The sequence below is a fragment of the Rhamphochromis longiceps genome, linkage group LG2 (genome assembly GCF_057381845.1).
Source record: "Rhamphochromis longiceps isolate RC_006_pf linkage group LG2, R_longiceps_female_GT1.1, whole genome shotgun sequence".
Taxonomy (NCBI): Eukaryota; Metazoa; Chordata; class Actinopteri; order Cichliformes; family Cichlidae; genus Rhamphochromis; species Rhamphochromis longiceps.
The window spans coordinates 40,674,428-40,700,648 of NC_140558.1; the positions used below are offsets into that span (position 1 = coordinate 40,674,428).

Below are 26,221 nucleotides of genomic sequence, written 5' to 3' on the forward strand. Positions count from 1 at the left end.
AGTACAGTATAGAAATGGTGAACCTTGTCCTGTGAGCTAGGCTGACAGCGTTGTGGGGCAGACTGAGTGTCTTGACTGCAGTTCACCTCTCCATGATCTTTTATTTCCCAAAATGTCATGTAACAGCATCCACATCAAAAGCATTCACACTGCCAACACATGCTTGTTGTAGGGTCTTATTCTTTGTCTGTCAATATTTCTTCAAGATTAAAGAGTTTACTGTCACAGTCATTTGTCTTTGAATTCTTGTGACCACCTGTGAGAGAAAAATCACACTTTAGGCCAAACAGGATGCTTTATTGTTCTGTGTTGGTTTGTGAAAGGGACGCAACCCAAGACAGATTGTTTGTTGTTATCAGTGGCTTACTGCAAGTAAGAGGCTGACCATCCATCCATCCCCTTGTGCACCTGTTTGTGTTTGTAGCCAAGCACTTGTGAGAGGGGAAAAAATATAAGAGAGGTGCGCGTGTTACATCAGTGTTACTAGAGGGGAAGGAGTGCGTGGAGTGAGGGGAGTTATGGGACCAGTGAGAGTCGAGCTTTCACAAAAGACTGATATGTGCACGTCTCTATGATGAAAGCAAAAGAAGGGCTCCAGTGATAAGGCTTGTATGTTCATGGGCATGTTGTTTTGGTTGTCAGTGAATCCATCTAACCTCACTATGTATGCAAGGCAACAAGCTCGCTCTACTTGTGGTACAGACACTGGTAAAATCAATGAGCACAGTAACAGTAAAACTAGAGTTACAGAGGTATAGATGAGCTGTCAGATTAGTTGCACTGTACCAGAAGTACTGTGGGCAAGCACAACACAATATTCAGTCTAAAAAGTTTAAAAAATATATACAAAGCTTGCTAGTAAAACTATCACAGAAGTGATAATCAAATTGTAAGTGTTGGTCTTTGAATAACAACAGCAAGTTGAGTACATTTGAATGAATTCATTAAAAAATAAAGCTGAAGATGCTTGCTTGGAAAAATGGTGAACACTGCTTAACCGTTAAGTCCACTTTTTAAGCACTTGGGCTTTCTAACATTCACACACAAAGTCACACTCCGATAGATGCATCGATCACAGACCTTCCAATTGGTAGGCAATACGCTTTAGTATCGGAGCCATAGTCACAGGTTTTGGAACAACAAGGAGTTCTTCTTTCAGTAACTAAATCTACACACAGTGATACATAAACATGTCTGTCTTGTCACAGTAATAGATGGCAGAGCTAGATTATACGTTTAGCTCAAATCAGCGTCCTTATTTAAATCAAAGGGGACTGATGACAAAAAGCTTTTCCATTAAAGAAGCACCAGAAGTGAATGTTTGCCCCATTAATGACTCTGATCATCTAAAACCGAATGAGAGGATGTAAAATTAAAGCAGTTCAAAGAACAAAACAAACGTGATGCATTCTTTTACCCCTACACACACTGCAACAGGAATAAGAGGAAGTGACTGTAGTAATTACCGTGCAGGCTATTTTCAGGTACAGTTGGTGTCCATCAGAACTGAGAATTACAGAGGCAAAATGTCACCATATGGAAATGAATATATCAGTCTGCGAAGGAATTTCAATTTTTTAAAAAATCTGTAGAGTAATATAAAATAAGTAATGGCACAAGTGTATAAATTGAGTCACAAATTGGACTTCTTGCATGCAGTAAACGCTAAACTGGCGTTTCCTAATTCCTAATTAAATTCCTAATTGTAGTCTGTGCTATTGCAAATAATGCATATCTTAGGACCAACTCGGCTTCACACATGTTTAAAAAATATTGTCCCCAAAGTCACCCTGTAAACTATAAACTGCCCATGCAGTTTTTGTGACTCTAAAGCAAAGAGCATAAGATTGGTAAATCAGACTGGTTCCAGACTTAATCAGGAAAACACAGGGTATCAGCAATACTGTGCCTCCCCAGGGACTGAACCTGCCATCTGTACGTAGCTTTAGATCTTGACAGAATCATGAACTGTTAACAGTTGTATCAAATTCATGGGGTGCAATATGCTGCGCTGCAGCCAGAGCCAAACAGAAGTCAAATCCAATGTGTCCTGTTCTTTGTGTGTTCCTTAAGATATCCCTCTTTGTTACCCTTCTTCTTTTTCCTTTCACTCCAGGCTGTTGGTTATTCTTGTCAGTGGCTGCCCGAGCCTTACTGGAGCTTGTATCAACTCCTTCCTCTCCCCAGTGTGACATTCATAGCATTACAATTGAGCCATCAATCTGTCAAGCTTTACCCCTGCTAAGCCGCAAGCAGTGGGAGGCACAGAGGAGGGACAAGTTTACCTCTGCTTCTGTTTTGCTTCTCAGTAGTTAGGGTCTAACAACTTCAATAAGTCTTAGTCATGATGGGAAATAGATAAGCTTTTAGTTGCCAGCTGAGGCAAGCCATTCAGTTATCATTTTTCACCCTCATTTCGCATCCACTGCTGTGTTTTGTGCTGATGACTGACTTGCTGGCTTCATTTATTTTTTTTCTTTGCCCACAACCCCCACTGCTACCTCTCAGACATGAATGCACTCCTTCACTACCGTTTTTCATATCCTCTCTCTTCTCTTTCTCTTTGTATTTGTTGCTCCCGTCTTTGCCTCTCCTCCTGGGTAATGTCAGACTGAGCTCCTGTAAGGAGGAGATAAAGCACCCCAGCAGACAAGAGCTTTCACCTTCTGACTTCCTGGACAAACTCATGGGGAAAACATCAGGATATGATGCACGGATCAGACCCAACTTCAAAGGTACAGCGTACGCCATGGCAGACCGTCGCAGTAGCCCTCAAGAAAATCCTAGAGAAAGTACAAGCATTAGAAAACAAAGCAAACAGTAGTGAGTCTGTGCTGTGAAAGCTAAACAACTCGCCAAGCTCATGTGCATTTGCCGTGTATGTGTCTTCACCAAAACTGTAGGAAAATTCTAACATTTAAAGCTGTTCGTATGCTTTATGCTATGAGATACCCAACCGCTGTAATTTTGTCTCAGTACGACATTACTTCCAAAAACCAAAATTCTGTTACATACAAAATATATGTGCAAAACTGCTACCTGGATTTTCTAGAGAAGAAACAGTTTGAACCACCCACAAGTCACCAGGAGAGGATATGGGTAGATGGTGTGCATACAAAGCACCTGAGAGTAAGGTTCTCATGTGTGTCCTCCACACATTGAACACAGCTCCACAGTGTCAGGGTTTAAGCAACAAAATATTTTTCTTAATGTTGTACCTCTGTGGTGTACTTGTTAGTGGAGTGTGTGACTCTATAAAACATCCTCCCTGAGTTATGTAATGTAGACAGGCCTGAGCACTATTTTGTTTTCTCAGACGCCTGACTATATTTGTTCCTCCTGTCATTATCTTTGTGCCCAGACTTTTACATGAAGCTTTTAAGCTGTCGTTACACTGACAGTGAGAGGAATAGCAGGAACTCCAACTTCAGAACTGGAATTAGCATTGCATGCATTGCAATAACATTTTTAAGTCACAGTCACTGTAAGCAGATGAAAAGTAGTGGTACAATGGATACATTTTCTATAGCCTTAGAAGGTGCAAAGACAAATATTCACAGTGGTGCTTTTTCATAAATCGCAGGGACAAGTGTGCATCTATGTTCTTATCTCTTTTCCCCAGGTCCGCCTGTGAACGTCACCTGTAATATTTTTATCAACAGCTTTGGTTCAATCACAGAAACGACCATGGTAAGAAGAGCATGTACAAATATTACACATTTCTTAAAAATGTAAGTTTTGCTTTTTCTTCGTAGCCCAGAAAATTAAATATTGTAAATACTCTTTGACATGATTATAGCAGCAGATTATGGTACAGTTGTATCTCTCTGCATGATTAATAATAAAAAATACTTTTCATTTTCCTTTTCTAACTTATTGGTTTCTAATCCTTTAAGTGCTGAAGCAATTTCTGTTTCCTGGAGCATAACAGTGCAACCTTCAGAGACCATTGGGGTCACTGACATGCTGATAATGAACTGTCCACTCTGCAATTAAAATGAAAAATTGAGAAAATGAAAGAAAAGGGAGAAGGGTGAAAGGACAGGAAAAATGGCTCCCCTTACATCTGCATTAACACTACAGTAAAGCAGTGAAGTGTTTAAGGGTATCCGGGGGACTTCCAGAGCTCCAAAGCTACAGTCAGGTTAACCCAGAAAACATTAATATTTTAACTGCAGGACTTTTCTTATTTTTTTTAAATAAATAAAAGAAAAAACCTTAATAACTGCAATTGGCCACAGAGAAATTATGAATTAATTGTACTGATTAGATTTCTAATTTAATTACTTATGTCTTCTGGCTGCAGGCCAGGCTGTGTTTGGTGTATTTCCTTAGCCTGGCCTTCATTATCAGCTCTCAGCGCAGTCTTTTCTTTTCTTTTTTTACTAAACCTGACAAATATAATGCAGCAAACAAAGATGAATTATCTGCAGTGACCTTAGCGCTTGCTCTTTCTTGTTAGGTGTGATATGAATATTTTTCAGATTTTCCATTTATTTGCTCAGTCTCCAGGGTTTTCACACATTTCACATTTCTCAAATGAAAGGATGTTCATTAAAGTGTGTTATTCTCATCATGAGGAAATATAAAGTAGAAAAATTATATAGCTCGAATTAATGTTGTATAAAGTCGTACTCCATCCCAAGAGAATAACTTTCATGATATTTCTGTCTGGCTTTGAGAAGTTTAGCTTCAATTCAAAATAAGAACGGACAAACAGTGACCCGTATCAGACTGGTCCCAGAACTTCTCAAACTACAGCAGAACAATCCACTTCTGAGTTTTCCATCTAACTGCAACCTCCACTGATGGTATATTTTCCATTAACTACCCTGCGTTCTTCCACAGGACTACAGGCTCAATGTATTTCTACGGCAAAAATGGAATGACCCTCGTCTGGCATACAGCGAATACCCCGATGACTCCCTTGATCTGGATCCATCCATGTTGGACTCTATCTGGAAACCTGATTTATTCTTCGCAAACGAGAAAGGAGCCAATTTCCATGAGGTCACTACTGATAACAAGCTGCTACGGATTTTCCAAGATGGCAGCGTTCTTTACAGTATCAGGTAACTAAAGATTATATTTCTAGAACAGCAGGACCACTGGTACTGGGTTATCTAGTTATATGTTTAGAAAACACTTTAATTTATTTTTTAACAACATGAATTTATTGAATTTCAGTCTCTAGTAGGTTTGGATTTGTGAGTGAGAGTCTGACCTGTAGAATTTTTTTTGCCCATTTCTAACCATAAACCCCCTAAAGAGGGAATTATTCATGTGTGATGTCCATTTAATTCTATTCAGTTTTAGCTTGAGACTTTCTATTTTACTTCAGATTTTGTTCTGTCCTCTTTAGGCTTTATATACAACATTACTGTACATACAATATTTTCCAAACCAAATTCAGAAAGTGTTGAAATGCTGTGTAAAATGTAAATGAAAAGAAAATGTATTGATTTGCAAATCTCATAAACCCATATTTTATTCACAATAAAGAACATGGTAAACATATCAAATGTTTAAAGTGAGAAAATGTACTATTTAAAGAAAAGTGTAGCTCATTTTAAATTTTTTGGCAGCAGCACATCTCAGAGGTGAGACAGGGTCATGTCATGCAGATTCTTGGACTCTTTTTCTTGATATTATGTGCTGTAGATGATTAGATATTTGCAGCCTTCACAATTTTACGCAGAGAAACATTATTCTGAAATTGTAGAGAATTTGTAGACTCAGTTTTTTGCAGATTGGTGGACTGAAACTGTTTCTTAGATTCAGTTCAAACACTGAATAGGTTTTCTTTGCGCTGCTGTGACAAAGATCTGGGATTATGAGTTTGGAAAATTGTTGTATTTTCTTTTGGTTTACATTTTAAACAGCGTCTTTTTTTCCTTTTTTTTAATCGAGGCATTAAACTCAAACTATGTATATGCATCAGTAGGGCTGTTCGATATAACGATATATATCGGATGACGATATAAAAATGTCTATAGTTTCATTTTACGCTATCGTTTGTTTCGTGGTGTCGCAAAATAAACTGTTTATGGCAATATTTTTTTCATGGTTTCGATGGTCACTGTAGTGGCTATATTAATTTCTTAAACTTCTCTCTTTCTCTTATATTTAATATAACCACACTACAGACGGGACAAGCGCTTGTTTTTATGCGTTGTCGTTATCAACAACGACGGTAACACCATCGCGTGTCCGCTTGTTTATGTTCCACATAAACCTTTCACAATAAAGTTCAAGATCCTGTTGAGACTTTTCAAAATAAACTGAATCACATAAAAGAGTATGCAGAGTATTTACAGATGAGAAGTAAAAAAGAGTCGCCAGGTGCTAAAAAATAAACCTTAGACTCAAAGGTCAGAACAGGCTTCTCCCCGCAGCACGCCGTGTAATAAATACTCACTCACAAAGAAAATGGCGGCCGTTACAACTTATGTCTAAAAATGTATCGTTTCATGCATCGGTTAAAACACTCGACTCCAGCTACACGACGCCCAGCTGAGAACACTTCCCGCAAGTCGAGCTGCCCGAGATTCACGGAATTTATAGAAAATGTTACATTTTTGTGATTTATATCGTTATCGGATGATGGAATTCTTATATCGGGATATGAGATTTTGGTCATATCGCACAGCCCTATGCATCAGCAAATCGTTACTCAACTTGGGCACTCCATTTCTGCTAAATTCAGTGAAGATGCCCCCCCCCCCCCCAAAAAAAAAAAAATTGCTCCCCAGTCTGGTGCTAGCAGAGAAATGGAAAATAAATCCCACTCAAACATGACTTCTTAACTAAAATATAGCAGATTGCTGAAATGCCAGTTACTCATCTTACTGCATCTTTCCACCCAACCAGTGCATGTCTATGCGCACTGGAGGTCACCAAACTATTAATAGGGTGCAAACATGTCAAGTGGCAAGTGTGTGACGGAGTCTTTGATGCGATTTTGTTTAATGACGCTCTGCGCCAGATGGGAAATTTGCAGCCGACTTAATAAACGATTGCACGGGAGGAGTAGATGTAGTTTTACTCCGTGCTCGTGTGTCCAGAGTTCCCATTTTAAAGCTTTAAACATGTTTGTAATTAAAACGCTGATAAAATGTACACAATAGAAAACAATTTAATCACAAAAGTCTGTTCGCGTTAAGTTATGTTGTGCAGTGATATTTATGTTTATATGTTTTGTTGTTGATTTTCCCTTGTATGGACCTATACAAGGCTGCGTCCTACAACGTGCGCAGCGCGCAGCGCGGTCCGAAAGGCAAAGCGGAGCTACGGGGAAAAACTAGAGTCACAGCTACGACAGTGCGACTCTAGGAGCCTGTGGAAAGGACTGCGGACTATAAACGACCAGCTTCTTCAATGATGAATGCCGATGCTTCACTGGCTGATGAGCTGAACACGTTTTATGCTCGCTTCGACGCCGCAGCAATTAAAACAACAAACGGCTGCGCGCGCTCGGAGTGCACCAGTGAAGAAAATGCATTCGTCATCACAGAGCATGCCGTGAGGAACACCTTCAGGAGGGTGAACACCAGGAAGGCAGCAGGACCAGATGCAATCCCTGGCCGGGTCCTTAGAGCCTGCGCTGACCAGCTAGCACCGGTGTTCACAGAGATCTTCAACCTCTCCCTGGCCCAAGCTGTGGTTCCCACGTGCTTCAAACGGTCCATTATTGTCCCTGTTCCAAAGAAACAACAGCCCGCTTGCCACAATGACTACCGTCCAGTAGCACTGACTTCAATTGTGATGAAGTGTTTTGAAAGACTGATGAGAGATCACATCACTTCTTCACTTCCTCCCACCATCGACTCACTTCAGTTTGCTTACCGGACTAATCGTTCCACAGACGATGCCATATCTCACCTGCTCCACACATCCCTGAGTCACCTGGACACTGGCAGAGGGAATTATGTTAGGATGCTGTTCGTGGACTACAGTTCAGCATTCAACACAATAATTCCCTCTAAGCTTTTCACCAAGTTGACGGATCTTGGACTCAGCTCATCACTGTGTCAGTGGATCCTCAACTTCCTCACAGACAGACCCCAATCAGTGAGGGTGGGAAAACAAGTCTCCCCCTCCATCTCACTCAGCACTGGAGTGCCTCAGGGCTGTGTTTTAAGCCCCCTGCTGTACTCACTGTACACTTATGACTGTGTTGCCACATCCGACACCACCTCCATTGTCAAGTTTGCTGACGACACTGCTGTTGTGGGCCTGATCTCCGACAACATCGAGACGGCCTACCTGGAGGAGATTAGGAACCTGGAGACCTGGTGCCAGGAGAATAACCTCCTCCTAAACATCAGCAAGACTAAGGAGCTGATCGTGGACTTCACTACAAAGCAGGCGAGGAATTACAAACCCCTCATCATCAGTGGCACGCCAGTGGAGAGAGCATACCGTTTCCGATACCTGGGTGTCCACATCACTCAGGACCTGTCATGGTCCTGTCACATCAACACCCTGGTTAAGAAAGCCCGTCAGCGTCTCTTCTTCCTCAGAAGACTTAGAGACTTCCATCTGCCACTGAAGGTGCTCAAGAACTTCTACTCCTGCACCATCGAGAGCATCCTGACGTCAAACATCTGCACCTGGTTTGGGAACAGCACCAAGCAGGACAGACGAGATCTGCAAAGGGTGGTGCGCTCGGCAGAACGCATCATTCAATCAGAGCTCCCTGACCTGCTGTCCATCTACACCAAGCGGTGCAAGTCCAAAGCTAGGAAGATTATGATGGACCTCTCCCATCCCAACAATGGACTCTTCTCACTGTTGAGGTCTGGGAAGCGCTTCCGCTCCCTTAAGGCCAAAACAGAGAGAATGAGGAGGAGCTTCTTCCCCCAGGCTATTCGGGGCCTGAACCAGGTGTAGGACTGGACTCTCCCAAACACGTCACTATAAGACTGGACTCTCACACACGTCACCACACGCACCACCACACATTTCCTATAATCCTATAATTCCTATAATTTATAATCCTTATCTTTATAATCTCTTCTGCTATTTGCACATTCTTTACTGTAAATTCCTAAATTAATTTGTACATTTTTGTAGTAAATTGTAAATATTGTAAAACTTTTCTTCTGTCATTTAATGGTCGGGCATTGTACAGCTACAAGCATTTCACCCCCATGTCATACTGTGTATGGCTGTGTGTGTGTGACAAATAAAATTTGAATTTGAATTTGAATCATGAAATTACTATTTTACTGAGAAGAAAAACTTCTTTAGGAAGAGGGAGAGGCATAAACATTGACATCATCCATTGAAAACAGACTCACAGTATTGCAAATACAGATAATCACCTCCTCATTCCACTGATTTACTGCATCTCTTAGGTTTGCTTGCAAACTATGTTCGGTAATTATGCATCAAACATCTTTGTTCCCTCTAAGTGCATGACACAATTTAGGCAGCGAGTCAACCAGTGGAGTATTTGTAGTTTGTTCTTCTGCTGGTGAAAGAGATATTGTCATCATAACACAGTTGCAAATGGGTGTCTGAGTGTATATTGCTGCCGGCTCTTGTCTCGCCTCTGGGCAATGCATTACAGCAGGTAATTACAGAGCTTTCCTCCAGACAGACTCCCAAATAGCTCTCTCTCTTCTCTAAGAATCCTTGAAGGCTTAATGCATCAAAACAACAAATAAAAGTCGGGATGCCTGCACCAATTACTTCTCTATTACTGTGGTGAGTGAGTGAGTGAGTGAGCGATCAAATGGCAGACAAATCCAAGCTGTTTTCCAATCTACTCTTTTTGAAAAAAAGATCCCTGTTTATTATTTTTATTTATTCGATTACTTTTTATTGAACATTTTCATACAGACTCATAAATTGCAAAACAAAGCAGCCGACGCTGATAAAGCCACTTTTTAAAAATGTTGTAATCGATCGTTTCTTCTTATGCTTCGTGTCTTTTCCTCGAGCTCTGTCGTGCCCTCTGACATCTTCTACGTCCTATTTCTCTTTTCCAATCTGTTTTTTCTATCTCAGGCTGACTCTTACCCTGTCTTGCCCTATGGATTTGAAGAATTTCCCAATGGACATTCAGACCTGTACCATGCAGCTTGAAAGCTGTGAGTTTTCATTTCCTCCTCTTCCTTTTGTTTCACTTCTCTTTTATCCTCCTTTGGTTTCTTATTTTCTGCATTTTGCCCTTTTCTACATTTGCCTTGCTGTATGCCAAACCTACAGGTTTGTGTGAGCATGACGTTTTGTAATTGCTTCATATGTTTGTCCATGTTTCTAATCGATATTGCTAATATGATTGTTACTCAAGCTGGTGTTGACCATTGTCCGTACTATTTCACAGAAGGAGCAATTGTCCACATATTGCTTAACAGCAGTAACGGACATTAAATATTTATTAAACTACGACTGCAAAGGTGAAACTGTAAGCGCTCTACCAGCTTGATTGAGAAAGATGCTAATGTGCAAGCATATGTGTGCGAAATAGGTTCCTCAAGCTGGGTGCAGTCTTGCAGTCAAGGATCCAATTGTACTTAATCCATCCACAATCTGATATTGCCGTGTTGTTCCTATATCACCATAATTAATGTTGCTTCCTGGACACTGTTACAACTGACCGGTCATGTTGCTGTGATGTCATAGCTTTGTACTTTCTAGAAGTTTATCTTAAGGGTTTTCAAATAGCAAAACATCTAACAGTGCAAAAGGGTCTATATTAACCCAAACCATAACCAGCATTTGTAGAATTAGTATAAGAACCACTGTCTCGTGGGTAAAAATCCTGTGACAGTGATCAAAAGTCACGCTATGTTGTATAGACCGATGTTTGCTTTTTTTTGTCCTGTAGATTAGGATGTGGGGAACTTTACACTATCAGGTAAAGCTTTTCTATGAAATACAATTGCTTTTACCGAAAACAGCCTCATTCTTGTTCCCGTTTTAAGAGCAAACATGCCATTTCAAAACCTTTTAAGCTGTGGAAGTTAGGCAACTATAGAGGCAGATGTTGACTGACATTACGTCAACAACAGTAGTATTTTTATCCACTTGGTGAAGCTAACTACATTAGTCAGTTACTGAAAATTGGTGCTGCTACTGATAGCAGCTGTCATTTTATACCACAAGGTGTCAATTAAGTTGGTTTGGGCATCTAGTTAGGATCCCTCCTAGGCATCTTTTTTTTTTTTGGGAGGGGGGGGGATTTTTCTGCTTACATCTGCTGAGTGAAGACCCCTGTGTAAGGCCTGAAACTCAAAGGAGTATATCGTATCTGGCCTGGGAATATCTGAGGATCCCCCGGGAGGAACTGAAAACTTTGCTGGGCAAAGGGACGAGTGGAAAACCCCAGCTATGTTGCTGCTGCAATCTCAGAGAAGGGAAAAATAAAATGAACTTTTCCCCCCTTGAATCATTCACATTTTCTTACATGAAACATGGCAGAATTGTCAGGTTCTTACACTTTGTTTCTGTCTTTAGTCTGACACTGTCTCCACTCCTGAACATTTCAGTGGGAGAGAGGATTTGATTTTCCCCTAATCACTCTTTAGAGACTAACCTCTTTGTCTGAAGCTATCACAATTTTAGGTTGACACTGAAGTGCAGTCGTGCAAACATATTGGTTTTGCAGAGCAGACCAAAGCAAAATCAAACTGCGATGTTACCCCTTGTATAGAATGCATACCATCTATGTAAAATACTCTCGAGGGGATCATGTCAATTTCAGCAGCACAAATGCAAAACAGACTGATTCCTCATTTGCACAGCTTGACAACTGCTTGGCATCAGCATTGATGCCGCCAGTGACACTGGCTAATCTTTAGTCCTGTTTTTTGGTGCTCATTGGACTCAATGTTTGACAGAGAAGCTACTTTTTCACGTCACAGTGCCAGACAAATCAGTCAGCTCAGTGGAGTGGACAGTTTCAAAGGTTTGGACCAAGGCACCACATTTTCTCCGCATTTATTAAAACCAGAGAGTTTGGAAAAAACGTAGAAAACATATTTGAAACCTATTAAAATGTTATGCACTGATAAAACCAAGTAGGAAGAGTATTCTCCTCTCTCAGACTTCCTTTGCCTTTAGCAGAGATAGTATCTGCCCTCATGAAACCAATTTCCAGGATATAAATAATAAAACTTTAATTTTGTGTCCCTTTTATTATATGTGACCCACCCTCTGTGCCTAGTGTGACCCAATTTCCCTTCACAGGGACAAAAGAATTCAACTTTGGCAAAGGGTGAAATAGACAGAGCCTTCCAAAGATTCAGCTTTTATCCAAATAAGTTTAGTTTAAAGTTTTAACCGCTATCTGGATTTGTACCTGACTCGGTAATAATCAAGAAGCAGAGGGACAAGCTGAGTTTTTTTTTTTAATCTAATAAAATATAAAGACATTTCACCCTTCAGAAGTGCAAGAAGAGGAGACGCTCGGGTAAACAGATGTGTGCCTGATGTGGCAGTGTCTGTCTATATGTGCGTGCGTGTATGTGTGTTAGTTCTGGGGGTTACTGTATCACATCACACTGCCATTAGAGGAGAGGTAATCATTTATGATTAAAGGCCTACTGAGGATGCTGCTAGTGTACACCACCCAAGGGTGCGATCACCTTGGCTTGAGCTTAATGTTAAGAGGACATTATGGGTTTTGCTGTCACTACTAGAGCTCTCGCAACACCATCTGCTCAGCATGAGAGCGTGAGAGAGGAGAATAATGGGGGAGGAGTTTATCTTCTGAGGTTTAGAGAGCCAAGGCCATGGGCTTATACAGATATATAAACAGAGCCAACCATAGGATTCTGCCTTATTCTGACACTTCAAAGCCTCATATATGCAGCTTATACTAGTTTGCTTTGCCACGAGCCATTAATGTTCAGTAACCCCAAATCTACTTGGAAGTTAGTCTATTAGTGAAAGCCAAGACTAAAACAGGAAGTGTGAAGCATAACTGTAACTTTCATTAGGTGAAAGACTTTATAACATGAAAAAAGAGATGGCATGTGACTAATGCTCATTACTCTACCTTGCTGAGATATTCCAGACATGCTGGCTCATGAATTCCATTTTTATTGCACCTTGAAAGCTGTGTCGGTTGCGTTTTGACGTCTGTTGGCTCCGTCTGGCAGAGGAACAGTAAGTAGCAGGATGTCTGAATGACAGTGACTTCTCCTTGTGAACGACAGAAGCGTGTTTTAGTGGTGGTGTTTTTCAGACTGGTGGTGTGGGATTGGATGTAACATCGTGAATAATTGATGTCTTTTGTAATTCAGGCCCTAAAGGGTCCCAGTAGACATCAGTATTATTTAGATGTGCGAGGAACTCCTTGCTGTTGTTGCATGCAGCATGCATTTTTAATACACCTGTAATCACGCAGCTGTGAGGAGTGTAACCCTTTTAAAAAATGATGCAAATCAACATGTGAATGTATTTGTTTCAAGAAAAACAGTTGTTGACTTATCCCAAGTGTTTACATCTAAGTGCTTCTCTAAACTGCGTGGCAGTCGTATTCTATGTTGTAGTTTGTGCGTTAATGGTGTGTTGGCACCAGTTTCTCAGAGTTTCTCAGGCAGATATGCTCCTCGTGTCGCCTCCTTAGTCTGTAACCTTCAAACAACCACAACAACACAACTGTTGCTGTGCAGTATGATGTGACCTTTACTGTGACAAACAGGATGGCAGAGGGTAGCTGGTAGCTGGACAGATGGGGAGAGGAGCATTACATCACCACAGCCTTGCAAGTTTCATTCTGCCTCTCTCAAAGTCTCATTAGCCAAGGTTTCTAATGTTTTCTCATGCACGGATTTTAGACCGTGGTAGCACGATCCCCTTGAAAAATTGGGTTAAGGAGGAGGAATAACGGCAGTGATAGCAAGAATATTCAATAGCTGCTGAAGCAGGTTATCTGAGTTAAACAACACACAGACTTTTTTTTGTAAACTTCTGCACTTCTCGTCTCCGAACGACTAAATAATGTGCAGCCTTGTTTTTCACTACATCTTGTATTTTGTGAAGAGTGCTATCCATAACTCTGTAAAGTGCTGTTGTACTGGTGCAGTTTGGCAGATAGTCAGTGGTAACTTGGTATTTTTGTTATAGTTTTATGGAACTTTGTCTCTTTTTAGGTATTGCATGTTCAATACTGAGTGTGTGAAGTGACGTACATTAGCAGCTGCATGCATTTTTTTCAAAATATGCAGTAGTGTAGGAAAATGCATGATGTGAAAATAGTGGGGTATATATCAGCTAAATGCTTCAAATATCAGGGAGGGTGCAAGGGAAAAACACAGAAACAAGGAGGGATTTGTTTAGAACGAGTAGAAGAGACTAAGTTGTAATTGGAAGAGCACGTTTCTCACCATTTGTGTCTGTTCTCTCCTTTTTGTGCCCCTTGGTTTCCTTTCACAGTTGGTTACACGATGAATGACTTAATCTTTGAGTGGCTGTCTGAGAACCCCGTTCAGGTGGCCGATGATCTCACCCTCCCTCAGTTTGTGCTAAAAGAAGAGAAGGATTTGGGCTACTGCACTAAGCACTACAACACAGGTGCAATAAGTGTAACCACCAAGTTACCCATGTTATAAGACTTTTTTTGCATGTCGCAGTAAGCCACATCTTATTCCAGTACACCCTGCATAATTCTGATTGCATGAAGTCTAGTAGCCTTCAAGAAAAATGTCATTTTAAAAGACAAACTTGTTTCTTACTGTATTTATATTTCAGGTCATGACACAAAAACATGAAAAACAAGTAAAGCAAAACAGGCAGTCTTTTGTCTTATGCCATCTTTCTGCAGGTCAGTTCACCTGCATTGAGGTGAAGTTCCACCTGGAACGTCAGATGGGTTACTACTTAATCCAGATGTACATCCCTTCCCTTCTCATTGTTATCCTCTCATGGGTCTCTTTCTGGATAAACATGGATGCTGCACCAGCCAGAGTTGGTCTGGGCATCACCACAGTACTTACAATGACCACACAGAGCTCCGGCTCAAGAGCCTCTTTGCCCAAGGTGAGTCCTACACTACCATTTAGAAACCTACAGCCCTGGAAAATTGTTCAAATTCAGGTGAAGTTTAAAATAAACATCAGTCTGCTGGATTTAGCATGTTGCTTTTAAAATTAGAAGATCTGAGATGGAATAAATCACATCTAAAATGTCAGCAGAGTGCAAAGAAGTAACTTTTCTGCCACAGGACCTGAAATATTATCCTCGGAAACAAATTAACAGATTTTGAAACTAATAATATTCCCAGATTTGTCCAAAAACTTAAAGTATGAGAAGAAATAGGATTACATAACGCTATCAGCTCCAGAAAAAGGTCATTGACCAAGTGAAACATATGTAATAAATGGCATTGTGAACTGAGTGTGAAAATTGTACTCTTCTGACATTTTCAGACATAAAAGTAATGCAGGATTTACAAAAATCATTAACTTTGCTGATATTACCTGACAAGACAAATCAAATGTTTCATGAGATAGCAGCAGAGAATCAATGTCTGTAAAAGACGTTTTACGTGTAATTGGTTCTGTATGAGTATAGATTTAATGCGAAGACCTTGTGACTATCACAAGAAAAGCATCAGACACACTATGTCAGCCATTTCAGATCTATACACAACCTTAATCGGCACTTATCTATTTGATGACTGCAGTTTGTCCCAGATTTGAGCTGAATTAAACTGTGCATGTACTGAATTCCTGAGACACTTCAGTGAGAGTTTGACAGAAATCAGAATTTGTCGCATCCTGTTATTACTCCTACAAAGTTGTACTGGCTGTGCCCACCAAAGTGAAGTCAATGGAAATGAAAAAAAATCTTTATTTTGTCTTTATGTGGTAAATGGACTGACATCTATACCGCACATTTTTAGTCTTTTGACTATTCAAGCCACATTTACCTATTCACAATAACATTACAGCAGCTTATTCTGTGACGACCCGCTCCACCTCCTGAGCCACAGGGAGTCATTTAAAAGAAACTGTTTGTCAATCCCTCTCTGTTTTTCCTTGCTTCTCTGTATGTATCTGTAACAGTCAGTTAAATGCTGCTCAGTTGAGTGAGTGCCTGCTCGGTTGGTGCTGCTGATGTGGTGTGACATATCTTCTCTCATGAATGACACGGCCAGGGGACTCCCCAAGCCTTAGCTGTGACCTGCCTCATGGCTATGTGTCAACAGCCCACAACCCACTGACTCATTTGAATTCTAGGCCATCCCAAAGATGTATGTCATTATAGCCCAGAGCCTGTGAACAACCCACGAAATTATCCATCAGCCTTATTGATTGGCTATTGATTACACTGTGACCTTGTCCTTTTCCAGGTGTCTTATGTGAAGGCCATTGACATCTGGATGGCAGTGTGCCTTTTGTTTGTGTTTGCTGCCCTTCTGGAGTATGCAGCAGTTAACTTCGTCTCAAGGCAACACAAGGAGTTCATCAGGCTGAGGAAAAAGCAGCGGCAGCAGAGAATAGTAAGTGTAAATGATGCAAACACACACTGCTACCAGAAAGAAAAACATACACACTTGTATTCAGTGTCACAATCTAGTACAGGGGTGTCAAACTCAAACACACAGTGGGCCAAAATTCAAAACTGGAACAAAGTCGCGGGCTAACGTAAATATTTATTGAAATATATTTATTCCTCCAGATATGAGAATGAATCTTTTCTTATGGACTCAAACACGTTTTGCTGAAAAACTGAATATGGAACAAGCAAAGCTTAATACTAAACAATATATATATATATTAGCTGTGTAATACCAGTAGGCCAGCTCTGATAGTAATTTGTTATGGCTTTGCGGGCCAAATGTAATTAGGCTGCGGGCCAAATTTGGCCCGCGGGCCAGAGTTTGACACCTATGATCTAGTAGATTCTGAAAAGCATGGATGAAGAAAGAAGACTCTCGAGTCCTCGTCATCCTATTTAGCAATGAATTTTGCCTCTTGTTGTTGTGCGATGCTGTAGATCCAGGAGCTGACAGCGTCAACACGCTACAGCTGGCTGTCACATTAAATAAGGAAGATCCAGTCTCTTCAGTTCAGCTCGTGAGCAGTGACCTGTTAGAAGATCTTGTGATCTTTTACCTCTGACACTACTTTTGATGCAAAGCAACAGGCTTCTTACCAACCTTGTGGCACTGAATTACTCTAAATTTGACTGTTATGACAGATATGAAAAGGCTATACCGATTAGTGTTGCCATCCAGTAACTACTGCAATTTCACAGAAATTCAGGTTCTTTCTTCGTCCTTGCTCTATTTTTTCATCAAATTTTGTGAAACTGGTCTCGGTAGTTTTTGAGTAATTTTACTGAGCACAGCTAAGAGTTGACTTTTACCAACAATGTACAATATAAGAATATCATCTATTTTTTTTTAACACTAAAACAAACCTATTCCAACAGGTAGACATGTAAATGACCTATGGGCACTTTCCAATAAGCCAACCAGCCTGCAGGTACACTCTAAATGTCAGTGAAACACTGAACTCCATGTATTCATAATTTTCTATCACACAATAAAGTTTGCAGCTATAGTTGGTAAGTTGCTATTAAAGGGGCACAAGCATGTTCACATTGTATGTGCAGAAGATAAATAGGCATAACTCCCATTATTAGGCTGTCCATTTGAATTAAAAGGGTAAAACTGTGATAGAGCATCTTAGCAACAACTTAGCAGTTTGGTTTGTTCTTATTAATAGTTTCTTATTTACCTGGAACGCTTGACTTTGTGTTTATTAATAGTGATCAGTCTAAAAGTTGCAACACCAACCCTCTGGAAAGTACGCCTCAGTAAGTGGTATCTTTTGGTTTTTGGTCCTGGCATATTCTTTCATCCAAAAATATATCTCCTAAACTGAATCCATATCCTGAATAGCAGTTGTTAGAGACAAGTAAGTTGACAAATAAAAGTCTTTAAAGAGTGGTAAGACAGAGATGTTTGTCTCAAGAGAAACAAACAGGACATTTTGAAAATCCCATTAAACACCTCCAAGTCTAGGCAGCCTCCTAGACCTGTGGCAGTGTTCCCTGTAAATGCAGGAGAGTCCAGCAGATTTGCAGGACAGCTTGCTTCCTGCACAGCAGAGAGAAAAGAGGAGAGATGGAGAATAATGGTCTGTAGAGAAAAGGACTTCCCCTGTTCACATCAGTTGGACAATTGCTCCCACAGAGGAGTTGGAGGGCACAAACTATACATCTGAGGGATATTGACGCCCGGCCCTGTAGTTGTAGCAGAGAGATGTTGCGAGTCTAAGGCAAACAAATCCCAGACTGACTGAGGCTTAATCAATGAGAGGCGAGATTTCAACCAGCTACTGTATACTGTGCATACCCACAGCGATCAAATGTGTAAAAATAAATACATGGATTTGTACTTCCATTTATAGTCTTTACAAAAATAACTTGAACCGGCTCCCTGAGGATTCTTTTTTTGTCTTCAAAGCCGTTTCTTTTCACTAACATCTACACTCACAGTATGTCTTTAATTAAAAGCTAAGAACATCTACTTGAGTTTGTTATTTGGACCTAAAGTTTGTGTATATAATATGAACATGATTTTTTTTAAATGTATCTCTAATACTCAAAACAAATCAAAAATATAAGGTAAATGCCTTCAAATCAAATTTTTTAATCATAAAAAATGAAATGGTCAGTAACTGCTATCTCTGTTTGTCTACCATCCTTTCCAATGGAGGTATCTGCTAGTCAGCCTGGGAGCGTTGAGTCGTTGCGAAAAGCCAGTGACATCCCTGGTAACAACTCAACCTACAGGAGTCTCAATCAGCACTGCAGCGCTTGCGCCAGGGTAAAAGGAGTAAAAAATCTAACCCTGTGTCAACCCTGACCTTCCCAACCCTATTTTTGTCCATGCATCCACTTTTTCAAATTGTTTAGAGCAACTTTCACCTTAAACGTGAATTCCTGACCTCTTTTCCTGAATTAAACCCAACTTGTGCTGATCTCATCTTGTTTCTATAGTCATGTCCCTTTGACCTTTAGCTGTGGAAATCTTTGCACTTTGCCCTTTATTCTTCCCCGGTGTGTAACCTGTTTTCAGGCTCCAGGTATTCTTTCCTTGTCGAAGGAGAAGCCATGCTGTTGTATTATATGTGGAATGTGGTTTAATAATGTCTTGCTGAACAAACTTCAACTACTTTCTGGATAAATATATCATCTGGGTGGTAGTACATCTTCTCTAAAACTTGAAATGTGTCATTCAATATGATTCCGCATTAATAGTGCCTTCACAGAGGAGGAAGCTATTAGATATGGACCCCAGTACAGTAACAGATGTAAACTTTTGAATTGTGTATTGATAACAAGCTGAAACCACGGCTTCATGATGTCCAGAGAATATTCGACTTTATTTGTCAGACCACAATGCAGTTATTCACTTTGCCTCATTTCAGTTTTGATTGAGCTTGGTCTGGTCTTGGTCAGGTGGTGGTCTGTCTGGGGCTAAAGCAACAGGTGCCGACATAATCCTAACCATGTAGAAATCTTGGCCAATCAGAAGTCTAGAAGCCTGGACGGGAAAGAGTAAACACATGAAGCATAGAAGCAGTCTTTGGTCTTTTCTAAATGGAGAGACAGTAACTGCGTGTGTATATGTAAGCGTGTAAAAGCTGCATATAGTAAGACAAACAGCAACAGTATGTAGTCTATTGTAGAAATTTATCTCGTGTACACAATTATGTGGCGCACAGGATGACGTCAAAAAAGGCGCACACCTTTGACGTTGCGTGAGTTTTCGAAACTCTCCGTCCTGGCAGGAGTTTTTAAAAATCTCAAAACGCCATTTACGTGTGGACGAAAGTGTAATAAAGTGTGCGTGTTAGTCCCCATAGGGAAATAGTTCTTCTGCATTTAACCCATTCACCCAGTGAAGCAGTTGGCAGCCACCAATGCAGCACCCGGGGAGCAGTGTGTAGGGACGGTACCTTGCTCAGGGGTACCTCAGGGTAGCCGTTCAGTGGAGTCGAACCACCGACCTTTCGATCATGGGGCCACCACTCTACCTACTGAGCTATCCCTGCCCTAAAGGCCCAAACGCATAGAAAAAAAGCTTCATTTTCAAAAGTACCCGTGTACATTTGGACATACCCTGGATTTTGTTTTTAAACGTTGTTTCTTCTCATGTTTTATTTGGTTCACTGATAGTGGTTTTCAAAAATTCTGAACCCCCCAGTGATTTATTTTTATTTTTATTGTTTGTTTACTACAGAATCATCTGTTTCTGGTGCAGTGGCAGAACAATCACTGCCTGTCATTGTAACCTTTCAGCTGTGTCCTACATATTTTCTGGACACTCTTCTTTCAGTGATACAGTCCATCCATTGACTCATCCATTTTCTTTCGCTTGTCCAATCCCAGCTCAGTGATGACATATAACACTGAAAATGTATTTCCATTGTAATAGTTTGAAAGATTAGTCCTTACTCAGATGCACATTTTATATTCAATGATGTTAATGATCTAACTAATTCTGTACCAGTGAGTAAGCATAGTTATTCACGGGTAAAATGACTAACCGATGTAATTAAAGATCATGAAACACATGAAATTTTACTAAAGCAGGAAAAAAAAATAGCTCGCCTGTTCTGATCATTTGTGTTTTTAGACAATAACTTTACTCTCCACAGAGCACAATGTGGTAATCAGAGCGGGTTCAGTTGAAGTTATGCCAGTATAGCTGCTGCGGAGAGTACAGGGCAGAGATGAGCGCCTATTATCTTTAGAGAAATGCACCATTAGACTTTAGCACATGATGTTCTGTATCGTTTAAGGTGGCAGAGGGATAATTAAGCTGTGCTAGAAGAGCAGTGTATTCCCTATCCACCTGTTGCATAGTGCAGTTTACCAGTGCAGTAGCAGAAAGTTGGTCGCAAGGTGTAAGTTTACAGTAAGTTAGATGTGCACTCTTAGTATCTTTCTGCCAAATCTGTACAGTACTGAGAAACGACATTCAGCAGAGAACCAGAGAGCTGCCGGGGTCAGTGAGAGAGAAACAGAGAGAGGCGGGACACGGGGATCAGAGCTTTCAGGGCCCTTCACACTGACTACTAATCATCCAATTTAGATCCCACATCTTCACTTTCCCCTGCTAAAGTGAATCTCTCAAAGTGTCAGAGGGCTGTCAGAGTTAAGCTGCATGTCTATTAATATTCTCTTCAAAGGGCGGGAACAGTGTCTCAATAACTGTTTAAAAAAAAAGTGCATAGCCATTCATCAAAGCATAATGCCAGATCATGACTTTATTAATATTTTGAGCCATTTTATTAACATTCTGAAAGGTCTGTCATTCTGTAACTTTGAAAAGGGGATAGATGGGGGTTATTATTTTCAGAGTGGCAAAAAGAAGATGCCCTCATTTTCACTTCTTTGGTTGTTTGAATGAAGTAGATTGTTACAGATACTTTTAATCTACTTTAAACTCAACATCTTCAGGGATACGGCAGGCAAATTTTGAAGCTCTTAGGATAATCTGGAAGAAGTCACATTTTTGATAGTCAGCCTATGGACCCAAGCTCTTCTCTCTGTTCCCAGTATCATCATCAAATCCAAATGCATGATTTAATATGAAAATATCATATTTCTGGCAGTATTGTGGGCTCAGTCTATCACCCTACAGTAGACTCTAACTGTGCAAGTGGTCACATGTTACAGCTCTCACACACCAGATGCATAATTTCACTGGACAAATTTGCAACATTTATTTTTTCAGATCAAGCTTGATTTTTTTTTTTCTTTTCATTTCATGAAAATAAACCGATCTGTCCAGTTTAACCACTGCATTTGGCAGCAATTGCACTTGGAGCTTAAAACATACACTGATATTGAATATATGATGATACGGAAATACTGAAATAATACTGGTTTACCTCCAACCCACAGCCAGACGCTGATCCGGGTCAATTAGCTCTTTGGTATCGTTTCTCTGCCTCCTCAGATGTTCCCAATTCTGCCCCACTGACTTCCTGAAATATGTATGAAACATGATACAGCTTCAACTCTGGATCAAACCCTTCTCTTGAGACTGGGATGAACCCAGAATCTCCATTTCTTCCTTTCGTTGTTTTAAAAAAAAAAACCAGGACCAGCTTACGATCACTTGATGCAGACTTTTTTGCGGTCTAAGTTTTCCGCTACGATGGAACACTTGCTGTGTTTATATACGTTACACTACGAGGTCACATCTGAAGAAGCCCGAAGAATTTTGTGTCGTTTTTTTCCACAGTGCACTTGGTGTGTAAAAGCCTTCAGGTACCGGTGTTCTTTGCTCCCATTGGTAGCTCACCTCAGAGTTGAAAGGAGTTGGACTTTGTACCTGCCCGTTTCATATTGCTAGCAGTTATCTCTACTGACTGTCTGCTACCTATGCTGATGCTGATATAACTGTGGCAGCAGAAGCATGCAGCACTACAAAGTAAACTGCTACAGTTTAACAGTTTATTTGTGCTTTCAGATGATTTTCAACCCTCAACCCAGGCATGTTTTTTTTCTTCTTTTTTTTCCCCTGTCTGCTGAATTTTTCTAGTTTTTGAAAAATCACTACTTATTTAGTTTTAAGCGAAACAGATGTTGATGTTTTTTCAGCTCTGAATCTAATGTAACAATGTTGCTTTTCAATACAGTTTTATGTATGTATTGTAAGTTTGCTTGAGTTTTGACTTCTGTTTCTCTTAAATGTAATTCTCCTAAACTTAGGCTGGTGTTATACACTTGGTGACAAATCATCACCGTTTTCAATCTCAAGGTTTTCAATCATTTTTTTTTCCCTTCTGTTTAAGCTATTTTATTTAAAAAAAAACAAATGTCAGGAATTTGACAGAACATTTTAGAAAACACAACTTTTTCTTTTTTTCTTTTTGCTATTTGTTGTTTGGGTGATCTCATTCTTACACTGCGCCGCCCTTTTGTGCTACTACACCACAGACGCATTTAAGAATAAGCCACTGAGCGGAAATGTGGAAAGCTGTATGCTAATCCATGTTGACAGCGAGAGGCCAATCTGTTTTTCCCTGCTTGACTCCACAGGAGGAGGAACTGGTGAGGGAGAGCCGTGGTTTTTACTTCCGGGGTTATGGCCTGGGTCACTGCCTGCAGACCAAGGATGGCACTGCTGTGGAAGGAGCCAGTGTGTTCACCCCACCACCACCTCCAATTACCATGTTTGATGGAGAAGTGCTTCACAAGCGTTTCGTGGACCGAGCCAAACGAATTGACACCATATCCAGAGCCGTTTTCCCCCTGAGCTTTCTCATATTTAACATCTTCTACTGGGTCACCTATAAAGTGCTGCGACATGAAGACATCCATGCAAATTTGTAAAACACTCTGCCAGTCTGGGATGTTGTTGTTTGTTTGTTTGTTTGTTTGTTTGTTTGTTTGTTTTCTCGAAACCAAAACTGCCTGTCAATCTACATTACAGTGAGGAACCGTGTCAAAAGGCACATCTGCTTCTCAGAACCACTGCTAAAAATAAAAATGTTGTGCTCAGGTGCGTCTTCAGGATCTTGGACATAGAGCAGTCGAGAGAAACTAGATTATGCTGCGTGGTTTCTGGCTGTTGTGTGCATTTCCGTCTTGGATTGATTTGCCTGGATTACAGCAGAGACGAGACACTAACGGTACTTTTGGGTTCATGACCTTTGCTTCAAAAGATGGATAAATGATTTCAGCGAAGTTGGTCCTGGCTGAACAAGACATTCTGACTTGAATTTTGACACTACCCAGCTTTGAATGAATGTTTTTGAAAATATTTTTTTTAAACAACTTTAACAAATCGGTGCAAACAGTACGGGCGGGGAGGGGAAGGGGGTCTTTGATATTTCTGACTATTCAGTACGTGATGATCATTCAGTTTAAGTATCTGTAACAAGAGATTATATATAATGGTGTATAAAAGTGTATATAACAAAGCTGTTCATTATACTGCACAAAGCACAAATATGTATTTCCTTTTGTCTAAATTTAAATAAATTAAATAAATTGTTATTCTGCCAGGAAAACAGAAATGATTCTGCTTCTCTTTAACCTTGGTATTCAAATGATTCGTTTTGGGGGGTGGAGGGACAATGTAGTCAAAGAAATCAGTCACAGAATAGCTGAATCACACACAATTACTTTTCTATTGCATTCATTTAATAGCAGCCATCAGCTCTGAAACCCCAAGTGGAAAGAAATTTAAAAAAGGTTCTGAATAAAGAATTATTACAAATGTTACAGATGCAAAATCTTAAATTGACATTAAGATTGTTGGAGTTTGATTTGTGATAACATGTCACTTGCATACTAAATCTAGCAGGAACTCACTGAAAGTTTGCATAAGGGCTGCTATCCTCAGGAGTGGTTTGGAAGGTGTGGAAATTCAGGGATGCAGTAGAGGGAGAGCATCGCCAGTGAGGGAGGACGAATGGGTTTTTTAATGGGAAATCAGAGGGTTGTTTTATCAACTAATGAGTTTGAAAAGGGCTTGGTGTTCCACTGCTAATGACAATGAATTCAGAGAGGCAGCCAGAGCCTACTGTCCTTTTGTTGGCAATCCTAATCAACTCCTCTGTATTGTATGGTTCCCCTGGTAATGAAAATGCGTGTGTGAGAATCCTTTAGTGTATGTGTGTGTTTCATCTGCCTGCTCTTATATCAATAGGGTTCTGGGGGGGGGGGGGGGGTTTGTGCTTTAAACTTTACTGGGTTAAATATTATCCTATATGTTGCCATTTTTGGAATCAAAATCTAACGTACTGGATGAAAGATTTAAATAAGGAGCTACTGTTATATAAATGTAAAAAGCATTTACACGTTGGACTCTTTGCCTCAGCTTGAAGGACACGTACCTTGAAGTCCTTCATACTTGCTTGTGACAGCTTAAATTTCTAAAACAGTCTGCAAGGGCATGCAAATGTCAAAAGTGTTGACTGTTGCATGCCATGGCTAATGCATTTCCCTTTAATCTGAAGCCTTTAGGACATTAGTTTGAGGAAATTTGGGGAAATAAGCTGATTTGCTTTTTTGCCTCTAGTTAATTGAGATTAGAATCCTTCCCATGTCTAACTCTATTTAAACAAAAGTCACAAATTGACACTTTACATCTCATCGGTTTAATCCATGGTGGTTGTGGGTGTTTGTAGTGGATCCCTTGGGTAAGCTAGGAGGGTTTGGACTGTGGGAGTTTACTATGGCTCATTCAATCAGACTGGCATCTGGGGAGTTTGTAATTTCTACGGTTCGGCCCATCTTCTTGTAACTTTAGGCACTCTTGAGAAGTTTTTTGTGTGATGTAAGGTGTGTTTTCCTCCTAGTTAGAGACTGTTGCCATTGATGAGTGCAGTTGCCATGCAGGGCTATGCTCGTAGATGGTGGGTCCACATGAATCCCAAGAAGAAAGCTCCGACAGCAGAACATTGCATTTAAACAAAGTATGAACACCAAGGATTGAGGTAGAGAAAAGTGTCTATTCTGTGGCTGGTTAGTGAGCAGTTGTTAACAGTGGCTAACCTGAAATAGAATATCCTGAGGTATACTGAGCTGCACTTAAAACCACCTTGCAACTGCAGGTTGCTGTCATTGCCTGTAGTTTCCACTGTGTGTGCTGTGCTGTTGATTCCTTTTGGACCATTTTAATGAGGTTTTCTGACAAATAATAATATGGTAGGAAATTTGTGCTGTACTTTTGGTGAGTAAAAATCCAGTGTTTTAACAGTCTAAGGAAACAAAACTAATAAATAAGGAAGACTGAAGAAAGTTTGCATTGTACCCATATGGCTGTTGTTTCCTTTTGCAATTTCCAGTCCAAATATGCTCTGTTTTGGCTGGTCAAAAAACCAGATCTAGTTGCATTCTAATGTAGATCTGTGTAAATTTCAGTGTTCCTGGCTGCAAAAACAACAAACATAGCCAGTTTGCAGAACCGAAAACCAATTTCTCAATACAGACATTCAGATTTTACATTGTTGATACCCACACAACAAAAGGTCAAATTACATTTTGAAACTCAAAACACTAACCAAAATTTCTCACATCCGAAACAAATAGTATCGCACAGCGTAGCCTCCTTTCATTGTAAGTCAGAGATGGAATCGTTTTGACTCTGAGGGGGGAAAACAGCATATTTGTTACAAAATAAGAAGCTTTTCTAAATCTTCAATTGACTGACACACGCAAAATAGGCCCAGTGATTTCTGGCACACTATGCTCTATTGCCTCTTCGAGAAAACAGCATGTCCGC

At 40.3% G+C, this 26,221-nt stretch overlaps 1 protein-coding gene across 1 annotated transcript in view; it reads left to right on the plus strand.

The window, feature by feature from the left end:
* The window catches only part of glra4a (glycine receptor, alpha 4a), a 47,127-nt gene extending 23,270 nt beyond the window's left edge, over positions 1 to 23,857 (plus strand). Inside the window, exons 2-9 of the mRNA XM_085428933.1 lie at positions 2,611 to 2,735; positions 3,623 to 3,690; positions 4,849 to 5,072; positions 10,015 to 10,097; positions 14,392 to 14,529; positions 14,780 to 14,994; positions 16,310 to 16,459; positions 23,029 to 23,857. Of these exons, the coding sequence (XP_085285059.1) occupies positions 2,611 to 2,735; positions 3,623 to 3,690; positions 4,849 to 5,072; positions 10,015 to 10,097; positions 14,392 to 14,529; positions 14,780 to 14,994; positions 16,310 to 16,459; positions 23,029 to 23,322 (1,297 nt within the window). The 3' untranslated portion in view covers positions 23,323 to 23,857. The remainder of the gene's footprint in view (positions 1 to 2,610; positions 2,736 to 3,622; positions 3,691 to 4,848; positions 5,073 to 10,014; positions 10,098 to 14,391; positions 14,530 to 14,779; positions 14,995 to 16,309; positions 16,460 to 23,028) is intronic.
* Positions 23,858 to 26,221: the final 2,364 nt, after the last annotated feature.